Source organism: Triticum urartu, chromosome 6A (assembly GCF_056163025.1).
Source record: "Triticum urartu cultivar PI428250 chromosome 6A, HENAU_Tu73, whole genome shotgun sequence".
NCBI classification, from domain to species: Eukaryota; Viridiplantae; Streptophyta; class Magnoliopsida; order Poales; family Poaceae; genus Triticum; species Triticum urartu.
In genome coordinates this window covers 447,046,583-447,060,711 of record NC_141878.1, presented here as the reverse complement: position 1 = coordinate 447,060,711, position 14,129 = coordinate 447,046,583, and the positions used below count along the sequence as shown (strand labels likewise).

The 14,129-nt window shown below is 46.8% G+C and overlaps 1 protein-coding gene across 1 annotated transcript; it reads right to left on the bottom strand.

Annotated features, from left to right (window-relative positions):
- Window positions 1-10,832: 10,832 nt before the first annotated feature.
- On the bottom strand, window positions 10,833-13,833 carry LOC125512253 (uncharacterized). Its single transcript, XM_087528302.1, has 2 exons — window positions 13,307-13,833; window positions 10,833-13,234 (listed from the first exon to the last, which is right to left on the bottom strand). The coding sequence occupies exons 1-2, from the start codon at window positions 13,759-13,761 to the stop codon at window positions 12,721-12,723; spliced, it is 969 nt and encodes a 322-aa protein (XP_087384428.1). The 5' UTR covers window positions 13,762-13,833; the 3' UTR covers window positions 10,833-12,720.
- Between the last annotated feature and the right edge of the window lie 296 nt (window positions 13,834-14,129).

Below are 14,129 nucleotides of genomic sequence, written 5' to 3'. Positions count from 1 at the left end.
CGGAGCCGAATGAATAAATACTTGAGTCGTAGAGTTATGTTGTGATGCCATGTTGTATTTACATCGGGCATATTGTGTGTATGATTGAAATGCTTGGTATGTGTGGGATCCGACAACCTAGTTGTTCATCCTTGGTAGCCTCTCTTATGGGGAAATGTAGTCTTGTGCTTCCATGAGCCATAGTAGTCCGCTACAGCCCGGTTCACCGGAGTCCTGCTAGCCTAGCACTACTGCTCCGGAACACTTAGACTGGCCAGCATGTGATTCACTTCGTTCCTGTGTCTGTCCCTTCGGGGAAATGTCACGCCGTGACATTCGGAATCCTGCTAGCCTGCTACAGCCTGGGTTCCCGGAGTCCTGTTAGCCTAGTTGCTACAGCCCGGATTCACACGCTGCTGACCGACATGCTTGATGTTGATTCATGTATGCCTGTCCCCGTAAGTTAGTGCCACTTTGGGTTCATGAATAGTCATGTCGGCCCGGGTTCTCTGTCATATGGATGCTAGCGACACTATCATATACGTGAGCCAAAAGGCGCAAACGGTCCCGGGCCATGGTAAAGCGACACCGTGGGGATACCGCGCGTGAGGCCGCAAAGTGATATGAGGTGTTACAGGCTAGATCGGTGTGACTTAGAATCGGGGTCCTGACACATGCCTATGAACAACATCGTTCAATTATATATTTTCCTTTATTTGTACACATTCTCACAACTTAGTCTTCAGTTGCGATGTGAATATTGGCGCTGATCTGCGAACCATTGTGATGCATTAGCAGCCATGGTAGTTTCATTTGTATTTGATGGAATGTTGTAATGAGATAATGTTGAGGCAAGAGGACACATGAATCTTAAGTTGAATCCTTTTTTCTTGCGGGAACCAAAGTTGAAACCTTCATATCATCATAGTACAATTTCACTAAAATTATGCATACATATAAACAAATCCTGAAGGATTGATAGCAATGCCAGAAACAATTCAACTTCGTTTCGCCGACATGTGGGACATCCTTCATCCGGCTCCACCTGCCGTGCAGCAATATTGAGTGCACAACTGCAGGGAAAGATTCACCCTGGTCATTGCGCCACATTAGTAATGACTAGTGAGCAGTCAAATCACAGATCCCCACCTTCGCCACAGTAAGTTGCTCGAACGAAGCAACCATCATTTCTCCGTTCCTTGAATCCGCTGGTACTCCCATATTCCCAGAGTAATAAGTTGCTCAGGCGAAGCATCCATCACTTCGCCTTTCCCACAATAAAAGTACCTCATTGGGCCCACTAAAAAATCACTTTTCTCTCTCCATCAAGTGCATTTATTATCAATCTAACCCTGTTGAGGGAGTCCTAGATTAAGGGGTCCTCGAGTGTCCGACCTGTTGGACATGGGTCGGACTGATGGGCCGTGAAGATACACAACAAAAGACTCTCTCCCGTGTCCAGATGGGACTCACCTTGGCGTGGATGGCAAGCCTGGCGTTCGGATATGAAGATTCCCTTCTCTGTAACTGACTTTGTACAACCCTAGCCCCCTCCGGTGTCTATATAAATTGGAGGGTTTAGTCCGTAGAGGCAATCATAATCAGACAGGCTAGACTTCTAGGGTTTTAGCCAATACAATCTCGTGGTAGATCAACTCTTGTAATCCTCATACTCGTCAATATCAATCAAGCAGGACATAGGGTATTACCTCCATCAAGTGAGCCCGAACCTGGTAAAACTTCGTGTCCCCTGTCTCCTGTTACCATCAACCTTAGACGCACAGTTCGGGACCCCTTACCCGAGATCCGCCGGTTTTGACACCGACACCTGTCACTGAAACACCTCTTTGGCTACAGTTAGTTCAGGGTTAGTCATGAGTTAGTCTAACCTCTAGCTAAGTTAGAGTATCCAAACAAGAGCAGTATACGACATGCAAGTTGCTCAAAGCATACAGTCAAATTCATACATGAAAGGATCTTTTTTCTTTTTAAAAACGGGATGTGAAAGGATCTTAGAACGATATAATTTTAAAATTATATAAAATCTTATCAATAGTCAAAGGCATCCTCGAAGAATACATTAGGCCCTACTCCCTCTGTCAAGGTGTATAAGTCACCTTATGAAAACCAAATAATCCCAAAATACTTAGGCGCGGTTCATTAACTCCCACCTCGTTTCTTGTTTCTTGACATATCCACCAATAAGAGATGTGGAGCATGCATGTTTTCAATGACTTAGACTACCAAACACGACATGAAATGGTTAGTTCATTGCATGCAATGCTATTAATTAGCAAATAAATATTAATTTCTCTCGTTTTCCACTCTTCCTTGGTCACGGTGCACAATCGAATATGACTTATTCATTAGACGGAGGGAGTATGTAAAATCTTACCAATAGTCAAAACCAAGTGTTACTACTACACCAAACAAGTTCAAAATGAGAAACTAGACCCACTCACGGCACAACATGCCTGTCTCGTTTGGTCCGTCGATCAAAGCGCTTCCTCTTCTTGGCATAACAATAGAGTACAGTAATTTTTTTAGAATGCTCTTGGCATGTCGCTAACATGTGATGAGTTAACCGACCTCAATAGACGGCAAAAACGGCAGCCCGCCGCACTTTGAGAGAGACGAGGAGGGAGAAGCGATACAAGCTGGTGGATTACTAGAGCTAGGTGTCGCACGGAGGCCAAGAAATATGGTGATAGCGTGGGTTGGCCACGTACAGTATCATATAATTACACTGGGATGCCGTGTTTCATACTCTTCCGGTCTACTATGGAGATGATTGGTTGATTTTATATCGCTAAATAATATAAAATACTATGAGTGCAGATGCTCCAGCAAGAGGTTCCTTGCTCCTTCTCGGTCGTCGGGAATCTATGTTCTTCCACTCTTTTTTTGACATGAGCTTTGTTCATCCTTTTGCCAACACGCGGACATCTAGCATCAAGGTGCATGTGTCATGCAAGAAAATGGAGATAAGCAGTGCGTAAGTGAGTCGTGCACTAAAATGGCACCTAGTACTACATAATATTTTTCCTCCTCGATGGCACGTGAATACTGCACGTACTCAATGACGGAGCACGGGATGGTAGCCATGGACTGATGGACATGGTCGGCCCTTTTTGGAGAGAGTACTGAATACATATTAAATTTGATGTGTGCCGTCAACTCGCAGAACGACGAGAAACACACACTGAATGATGGAGCATGGGATGGTAGCCATGGACATGGTCAACCCTTTTTGGAGACTAATGCACTACTTTTGATGTGTCCTGTCTACTTGCAAACGAGGAGAAGCTTTACTTACTAGTAGTACACTATCGACTGTAGTACCATCATCATTGTTCGACTTTCGGAAGAGACGAGAGAACTTAATGTTTATTTGCTAAGTCATAGCATTGCATGCAATGAACTAACCACTGCATGTCGTGTTTGCTAGTCTCAAGTCATTAAAAGCAAGCAAACCCACATCTCTTTGGTTGATACTAAAAGTATGTCAAGAAACAAGAAATGAGGTAGAAGTTAATGCACCGCGCCTAAGTATTTTGGGATTATTTCGTTTTTGTAAGATGACACCTAGACGGAGGGAGTATTATACTTGAAGGCTACAAGGTTGGCTGTAGATGACGTGGCAGTGTTATGTAGCAATCAGCTGGTTATACTATTAACCATGCTCTTATAATACTCATATATTTAGGAACGGAGGGAGTAGTTGGCATGCATGATACTACCTATAATACTCCCATTACAACCAGCCTGGTAGAATTAAAATACCTAATCTAAATGCTTGCCGCCCGATCTCTTTGTCCTCCTCCAGCATCTGGCAGAAGAAGAATCGAGCAAGACACCGGCTGTATTCGCCGGCGTCGCCTCGGCGGTGGCCTTCATGGGATACAATCGGCGGCGGCCTCCCGTGTTCTACTTTTCCTCGATGATGGTGGCGAGCGAGGACGTGCTGCCCGTCACCTCGTCCACATCCGCGTAGCCGCATCACCTCGTCGACATCCGCGGCAGCTTCTTTCTCTGCCTACATGTCATGGCTACGCGTGCGTCGATGGCAAATGGCGTAGTCGCAAACACTAGAGGCGCTGTACGGCGCGGCAGCGTCGAGGGCGGCGATGATGCCCGTGGTGTCGTGCTCCTCGACAAGCCGGCGTGGAGCAAGTCAGAACTCTTCCTTGAGATGTATTGGAGATGCCATCTGCGAAACCACGCACTGGCTTAGTGCGGCAACTACCTCCGATGGGATAGGCTAGGTAGGTGGAGAAGCGAGCTGCCAGGCTTGGGGGGCCACCCAGACGGCTTTTATGCCAGAGAATTGTTCTTCCTGCTCATCGGATGTCGCTGAAAGAGTGGACAAAATGGTGGACGGAGGAGCCTGGCTGGCTTCCTGCTCCTGAATGGACGTGTGTGTCCGGAGTTGGTTTCTCACATTCCATGCAGGTTTCTATATCTATATCTATATCTATACTACTATATAGTGTACCAATTTTAAGTAGGACTAAGAACATCAATCATAACCGCTGATCTTCTAAATCCAACGGCCAATATCAGTAGGATTCACATGAACAATACACTGCTGCTACCTCACCTGTGTTCTAGAACAATCAAGACGGAGGGATGTGATGGTTGCTTGTCCGTTTATTTTACCAGGCCACTTATTAGTGGTTGGGTTTTGTGATATGACGGCTTTACTGCCGCGAGACTCGCGTGCAGTGCTACCCTCTACACTAGTACTACATCGGTCGTGGTTTATTAGTCCCCCACTGAACTTGACTGAAGATTTAACTGACAAAATGTTAGGGCATGTCAACAAAAACAATATCGTTGGATTAGTATTTGAACATAGTTTTCAATGACATAATTTTAGGTGACATGCATCAGTATTTATCGTACTATATATAATGTTAGTTCAATTTTTGGTCGTACTAATCTATAGTAAGGTGCCCATACGTTGCACAGAACAGTGAAATGCATTGATCAGGGAGTTGTTTATTTTGACAAAGGATGTGGGGGTCATCTCATGTGTAACGGGTATCCATAGGTTTCTTTGAAGGGTGTGGCTAGGTCTTAGTCCAAGTCTCGGTCAAATGATATAGTACAAGAAGAAAAATAAAAAAACTGAAAATAAATTTTTTGTACTAATCTCCATGTAGTTCTTTTTAAATGAACGTACAGTTTTATGGCATGAATACTACTTCCCGCTTTTACAATATTGAACTAATATTGGCATTTATTCATCACTATAATTTATTTTTCTTTGAATCTATTAGCACATATATTACTTCTTTTCCCCTTTATCAAAATCACTCTGTTATATTAAGACATGCCTTGCACGTGTATACATACTAGTAAATGTAGGTTTTTGAATGCGGCGAGGAGGCGGGTACAACTGGGAGTGTAGCGGGCGGCGCCCTGGGCTGGCGCGCCGCTTCAAATGGCGGATGCAGTGAGAGGTCGCGTCCACCCTGACCCCCTTGACGGTGCACGTCACCTTGTGTCTAGGTGTGAGATGCCACGTGTACCAGATGAATGACTCCAAGCTCGACCACCGTGATGCAAGAGGTGCGAGACGAGGAACGTTGTTGGAGACACCCTCCTCGTCATCATCTAAGTCCTAGAAGATCTCACCCACATCATCATTAGGCATGCAGCCGCCTTCATAGACAACATGCGCAGAAGGAGTAGAGGCAACTGGGGACACACCACATCGTGGGCACTTCATACATGCTCGTGTGCGTGCAGCGTGCGTGCTTTTCTATCGGTGCTAGCTCTAAGGCCGAGGCTGTGTTCGTCTTCGTCTCAGGCTAGTCGTTGAGCAACAATGACAAAGAGGTGCTGCCAGAGATGCATAGGCGACGTTGTGTGCGAGCTTCGCCGTAGCACGACGAACCGGACATCACCGCAGATGGCTCACGCCTCCATGCAACCGAGTGTGTGTGCATGCATGTGTTATTCACGTGCATTCTGCGGCCGAGTGTGTGTGCATGCATGTGTTGTGTACGTGCGTTGTGTGCTCCATGTTGTGTGTGTTTGTGCATGAGTTGGATCGGCATTAGTTAGTGCATTGGCGTGTGTACATGCATGGCTGAATGCATCCTATAGTTGCGTGGTTATCAATATAAACTAATAAAATATCTTCAACTTAGCATCCTGATGTATCGTCTCTAGTGGTTAGCGAAGAGTTCATGTTCTTTTATTTGTTTATAGGCAGGCAGGTGGCAAAAAAATAGGGGAAAACGCGCAAGGTTCCTTGCAGACGCTCCACCAGAAGGTTCCTTGCTCCTTCTCGGTCGTCAGGAATCTATGTTCTTCCACTCTTTTAATACGTGAGCTTTGTTCATCCTTTTGCCAACACACGAGACATCTAGCATCAAGGTGCATGTGTCATGCAAGAAAATGGAGATAATCAGATAAGCAGTGCATAAGTGAGTCGTGCACTTCGATGGCACCTACTCCTATACGCAATATTTTTTCTCCTCGATGGCACGTGAATAGTGCACGTACTCAACGACAGAGCACGGGATGGTAGCCATAACATGGTCAGCCCTTTTTGGAGATAGTACGTACTAAATAACTTTGATGTGTCCCGTCAACTCACAGAATGACGAGAAGCTTGCTTACTACGCCTTCTCCCTCACCAACGCGTGCGCGGTGGCTCTCAGCACAAGGAGAAACTTTTGCTTACAAGCGGTGGACGTGCAGCAGTTCATTTGTGTCAGATTGCCTGAAGTACTACTGTAGTACCACCATTATTGTTCGACTTCTGAAAGAGGCGAAGAGACAAGCGCAAGGCTAGCCATAGAGGGAGTAACATAAGTAGGAGTACCTCCTTTTTTTATTCTAGAAACAACCACACGCGAATATTGGACGGTAGCAGCACAACAACTGAATCAAAAATCAAAACCTTCTTGCCCGGCGTCAGCTGAGCCCGTCGCTCCACATTGATGGCAAGTCAGGGTGACGCGACCTCTCACTACTTCCACCGTTGAAGCGGCACACCGACTGAGGGCACCGCCCGCTGCACGCTCGGCTTTTCAGACTACACATACTTTGTGAGACAAAAGGTGGGCCATTATTAATGATATAGTATTATACTAAAGGGACTAACTATCATAAGCAGGCTCCTTATTAGGTTGGTTCTAGATGATGTGTCAACTTCATATAGCCGGATGTTGGCTATACTATTAACCATGCTCTAAGTGTGGCATGAGTCGGAAAATTTACTAAGTCATTAATTAATAATTAACGGACGCCTTAATTAATAATTAACGGACGCTTTAATTACTCAGCCGTTTCTGATTCTTTCGGATAGTGGGGCTATTATTGACTTGGACGTGGGGTTTGGCCCAAAGGCCTAGTATTATACTACTTGGTCTTACTCACACGATCGACCTGACAGGCTCTACCCTAGCCGCCGCTGGATCATATGGTTTCGCACCATTCCAGATCTTAGCGCCGCCACGCAATTCTTCTCCATCCCTCCTTTCGGCATGCACCGCGAGAAGGGATAACAGTCCTTCGAACCCTGCCTTTCATGATCCTGTACGGGAGAGGGGCGATCAGGTTTATGGGGAGCACACTCCTGTGACTTCTGCCAGCGACGACTTCCTCAACGACAGCCTTCTTCCCCGACCTCGGTAACCTCTTCATCAACGACACGAGTGACAACATCAACCACAGCGGTTCTGCTCCCGCTGTACAATATGTGATTCTGTCCTCCTGGTTTAGTCCGCATCATTACTTTGATCTTTGCAATTGTTGTCATGATCTATTTACTATTGATTTGGATTACATCTCATAGTAAATTTCTCATATATTCAACAATCCAATCCAAAAACCTGATTATAGGCAATTTACTCCGAGTGGTTTTGCTGTGCTTTTGAAGCTGCCTACTTTTAAGGGGGTGCAATATAAAAGGTGGCGCACAAGAGCAGTATATTGGTTTCAGATCATGTACTACTATGATGCCACTAAGGGTAAGCCTGAGGGTGATCTTAATCCTACACAGCAGGAAGCTTTTGAGAACATGGATACCCTCTTCAAAGCCGCCCTACTGATTGTTCTTGACGATTCCATTCTGGATTCATATATGTCGCTTGACAGCGGCAAAGACATGTGGGTTGCGCTCGAGGCCACGTTTGGGGCCTCGGGCGCTGGCAACGAGTTGTACATCATGGAGCAATTCTGTGACTACAAGATGACTGATGAGTGCTCTATTGTTCAGCAGACTCATGAGATACAGTCACTCGCTAAGGAACTTGAGTACTTCAAGTGTGTGTTGCCGGACAAATTTGTTGTTGGGACCATCATTGCCAAGGTTCCACCTTCGTGGAACGATTTTGCTACTTCTTTGAAAAACAAGAGACATGAGTTTTCCGTTTCGTATCTCATTAGCACTCTTCATTTTGAAGAGAAGGCGAGAGCAAAAGACACACGTGCTTGGGTCACTGAGGGAGCTTCTAGTGCCCACATGGTACACGGGAAGAACTTCCAGCCCAACCAGCCCCAAAACAACAAGAACAAATCTCAGGGGAAAGGAAAGTTTGATGCAAAGAACAAGCCGTCGCATTCTACCAACTTCAAGAAGAATTCTCATAATGGGAAGGGATACAAACCTCAATTTTGGTAGCACCGCACAAAACTTATATGGCTCCATCTACCTGCTGTCAGCTAACCTTATGGTGCTCCAGGTATTCCTACATTTGTAACTAGGTACAATCACCACCGCAATGTGAAATAAGCTTATTCGTACATTGACTTGCTGATTGCAGTGTGGAATGATCCTGTCATGTGTGGAGTAGCAAACAAGCAGTGCAGCCGAAGGTGGAAATAAACCAAGGACTTATGAAATTATATATAATCTTCCTCAGGCAGGTCAATATCCCCTTCGTCCAGATGATCATGTTTTGTCATGCCGAGCTATTGATATGTGCTACTGTTTTGCAACACCGTTTAAATATAGCTATTGTTTTCCTATCTTTTCAGATTCAGGACAATGAAGATGATTTCAGGGGAACTGCACAATATGAACTCATGTTGAGCCATCTCTATTGCCTCATGTGTTTGCTGCAAAGGTGTCAGCATCAATTTCAAGATGAGGCAGCTAGCTAGCCGTGGAGTTGCCAACATGCTCAAAGTGCTCGCAACATTGAGAAGAAACAAGCATGCCTAGGAAATTAAGGAAATTAATGCATGCGCAGGGAGGCCCTTTGCTCAAAGAAGCATCAACCGATTTTCTTTATTTCCACACCTTCTCAAAACTTTGTATTGGTTATTGTATGGTGAATCATTGAGATGCATAAACATGCTAAACTTTTGTTCTTCTGAATGTTAGTATGCATACCGTATCTTCTGAAGCTTAGTTTAATGTAAATGTTGACTAGCCTGTGAACCTTCACAATCTAGTAAGTATATTGTAGGCCTGTTATTTGACACCTCACTTTGCCGCGCTACGCGACCAGTGTGAGTGTCTGCATCCAGTACCGCATCCTCTAATTTGCTGGATGCCAAGTTCAAAAAGGTTACCGATGAGTAGCCATAAGTTGGAGGCGTCTCTTTTTTTTCTTTCGAATGGGCAATAAGCTGGAGAGCTGGAGAGTGTCTCTAATGGGCTGCTTCTAGTGTTAAGGCCCTCCAGTACGAAACACGGGCAGCCGACTGGGCCAATACAAAAGCCTATCCATCTTAAAGCCCATTTGTTTTTATTTTTTGCGAGGAGAAGCCCATATTTCTTGAAGAGGGGGTGATCCCAGAAAAACCCTCCTTCCTCCTCGCTTCCACTTAACTGCAGCTCGCTGGAATCTCCCGCTTCTGTCGGCCCCCAATTCCCCCGCTCCCCATCTTCCTCACTCGTCCAGAAAAACCCCGCTCCCTTCTTCCTCACTCGTACAGAAAACGACTGCTCCTCTTCGTCCACTCCAACAGAAAACCCCAGCCCTCCTTCTTCCCCACTCGCACTTCCACTAGGCTCGTCTCTGGCTACTCTGCTCAAACCCATGAGCTCGGCGCGATGCCCACAAGGAAAATGGATCCGGCTGGCCCCAGCGCCAAGAAGATGAGACTCCCGCCAGCTGCGATGCCGGTTGTAGATCCCGCGCCCGGCATCACAGGGAGAAGCGGTGTAACTCCCACAATGCGGCTATATCTCCCACGTGCCGGGGCACGACTTAGAGGCATAGCCGAATGGTAGTTTTGTCACAGAAGGGGTAATCTTCACACAATCGCATGTACTGAATAAGAAAGGGATAAAGAGTTGGCTTACAATCGCCACTTCACACAAATAACAAGTTAAACATACATCATACAGAGTACAATCAAGGTCCGACTACGGAACCAAAATAAAAGAAGACAACCCCAAATGCTAGATCCCCGATCGTCCCAACTGGGCACCACTACTGATCATCCGGAAAAGACAAATAACAATGACCAAGATCTTCATCGAGCCCCCACTTGAGCTCAGTTGCGTCACCTGCACTGTTATCATCGGCACCTGCAAATGTTTAGAAGTATCTGTGAGTCACAAGGACTCAGCAATCTCACACCCACCAGATCAAGACTATTTAAGCTTATTGGTAGCGTAAGGTAAGGAGGTGGAGCTGCAGCAAGCACTAAGCATATATGGTGGCTAACATATGCAAATAAGAGCGAGAAGAGGAATAACGCAATGGTCGAGAAGCTAGAAGTGATCAAGAAGTGCTCCTGAAACTACTTACGTTCAAGCAAAACACAAGACCGTGTTCACTTCCTGGACTCCGCCGAAAAGAGGCAGTTGATGCATTTTAATTAAGTCAAGTGTCAAGTTCTCTACAACCGTACATTAACAAATTCCCATCTGCCACATAACCACAGGCAGGGCTTTCGAAATTTTAAACCCTACAGGGGTGTCCCAACTTAACCCATCACAAGTTCTCATGGTCAACGAAGGATATTCCTTCTCCCGGAAAGACCCGATCAGTCTCGGAATCCCGGTTACAAGACATTTCGACAATGGTAAAACAAGACCAGCAAGACCGCCCGAATGTGCCGACAAATCCCGATAGGAGCCGCACATATCTCGTTCTTAGGACACACCAGATGGGCAAGACGTCGGGTTGGCATAGACCCTGGTTGTCCAGGGGGCGCTGGACATCGCCCAGTTCAGACCAACACTTAGAGAAGCACTGGCCCAGGGGGGTTAAAAATAAAGATGACCCTCGGGCTCGCGAAAACCCAAGGGAAAGTTATAGGTTGTTAGGCAAATGTAAAACCAAGGTCGGGCCTTGCTGGAGGAGTTTTATTCAAAGCAAACTGTCAAGGGGTTCCCATAACACCCAACCGCGTAAGGAACAAAAAATCAAGGAACATAACACCGGTATGACAGAAACTAGGACGGCAAGAGTGGAACAAAACACCACGCATAAGGCCGAGCCTTCCACCCTTTACCAATTATAAAGATGCATTAATTAAATATGATATATTGTGATATCCCAACATATCCATGTTCCAACATGGAACAAACTTTAGCTTCACCTGCAACTAACAACGCTATAAGAGGGGCTGAGCAAAAGCGGTAACATAGCCAAACAACGGTTTGCTAGGAAGGTGGGTTAGAGGCTTGACATGGCAATATGGGAGGCATGGTATAACAAGTGGTAGGTAGCATGACATAGCGATAGAATGAACAACTAGCAAGCAAAGATAGAAGTGATTCCGAGGGTATGATCATCTCGCCTGAGATCCCACAAGGAAGAAGAACGAGTCCATGAAGAAGACAAACGGACGTAGTCAAATGGATCCTCACAACTCCGGAACGAAACCGAAGCTAACGAGAGAAGCAACCCCGAAAGAAGCAAGAAACATAGTAAACACACAAGCATAAACATGGAATGATGCACAACCAAGGATGATGCATGTCCGGTTTAATGAGGCATGGCATGGCAAAGTGCAACAAACAACACTACAAATTAAGTGGAGCTCAATATGCAACGAGTTGCATATCGATGAAACGCCACATGACTTATTTAGTTCTCTCCCGTTTATGTACCCAACAATATTAAATGTGGTTAAACATGAAAAGAGGTGAAACATGAGTAAACTACACATTTTAGGCAATTTAAATGAGGCCGGAAACAACAAGCAACAATTCCGGAAAATCCCCATATGCATATTATGAATTTGGTACTGTTCTGCCCTAAACATGCAAAGTTTATTAAATTCCGAGCTATGGTTAATTAGTTATGAAATAAAGCATTTTAGCATGGCATTTATGCAAATTAAATGCAAACAACATTTTAAACATTTTTAACATAGATGAAAGTGGCATATTATGAAACTAGACGAAAATCTAAGCATTTTTCATATATAAAGTATTTTAGTCCGATGCACGGTCATTGAGTTATTAGCATTTTGAAACGATGGCATTTACTGAAATTATGCATGCCATGAAAAGAGCTAAATTCGTCTCACACTAAAAATAAAAGGCCAAGCAAAAAAATATGTGGAGCTGGGAGTCGAACCCAGGACCTCCTAGATGGATGGATGCACGAGTGACCAGTGCATGCCATGAAAAGAGCTAAATTCATCTCACGCTAAATAATGGAAGTTTGACAAACATAGCTTTTATATGCAAGATGAACCATACCCTGGTGCAGGTCTGACGAAACTGAAAACTGAAACAACGATAGCTTGCTCTATAGGCGTGGCTGCTCGATCGATGTGGGGTCAACGCGAACATAGAAGGCAGCAAGGCATTCACGCGTAGGGTCCAAGGGGACGCGGACATGGCGGCTCTTGAGTGGCTTCGGTCTGAGGCAACATAGAGAGAGATGGCGAGATGAGAGAAGAAGATAGAGGAATGGGAGTGACGCGCGAGGCAACTGCGTGCCTCACCTTGTCCGCGACAGCGCTGCTGCTTGTAGACGACCAATGGAGGCGAGCGTCCATGAGCACGGTCAGGCTGGAGACGTGGATCCGGGGGCAGCGAGCTTGCCAGCGTCGGAGACGAGGGCAGGCAGCAGTGCTCGGGCGGTGAGACACGGGGCGGGGCGCTCGACTTTGATATAGAGGAAGCAGGGGCGCTGCGGCACGGCTGGACAGCGGAGGGCGGCATCTGGCGCGGTGCCACGCGCGAAGGAGGGCGCCAGTCACCATGTTCGTCAGCAGCAAGGGCGGGTGGCGCGAAGGCGGACGGATCCGGGCAGCGCTAGACACAGGACGATGAAGGATGCTGACAAGCTTGCTCCAGGACGAGGTAGCCATGGTGCTCCTGCAGGTGGCAACGGTTAGCGAGGCAGCAAAATCCGGGGGAGATGAGTGAAAGGAGGGACGCGTCGGCGACCTGCGGTGCTCCGGCATCGCGCTCGCCGGCACGACGGAGGAGGAGCGGCGATGCGGTGCGCGAGGTGAAGACAAGCAGGGGCGATGGAGCCCTACAGTAGGGGAAGCAGAAGAAGGCTCGGCGGCGACATGAATGGGAAGGAGGTCAGGCAGGGTCGCGGACTTGATGGATCCGGCCGCGGGACACCGGTTCCCGACGGCGGCGAGGTGAACTGGAGCTTGGGCAGGCATCCATGGTGTGCTTCTTCTCATCGCCGGCGGGGACGGCTGGCTCCATGGAAGTGCTCGAGAAGAAGCAGAGGAGGCCGTGGACTCTGGCTGCTGGTCGAGATTGAGCTTTCTTGATCTGGAAGCCGTGGGGAGGATCTGCGGGTTGGTGGGGATCGATGGATGGATGGATCGACGGGACTGGTGGTGGCTGAAAATGAGGAAGGGACGAGAAGGTGGGTTGGGCATGTGGATCGGCGTAGATCCGTGGACGATGGTGAGTGCGTGGCGGCAGTGATGGGACGGATGGGACAAGGGAGAGGATTTTTAGGGTTTGCCAAAATGGACTAGGGGTGCACTATAAATACATCACGGATTAGGTTAGGGGCTACCTCGACCCTACGATCGTAATTGGATGGCTAAGAAAAAATATAGGTTAGGAAGTCCAAATAAGAAAATGGAGATGTTTTAGGAATGTTTGGGGATGATCCGGACCCAACGGTAACAATAGCCCGGGTCGGGTTCGGGACAACTCTCGGACGCGCACGAGGGGTCTGAGCACTATGCAAGGAGGGGTCAGGTGGTTAGGAGGGGTTTCGGGGCCCTCCGATCATAAT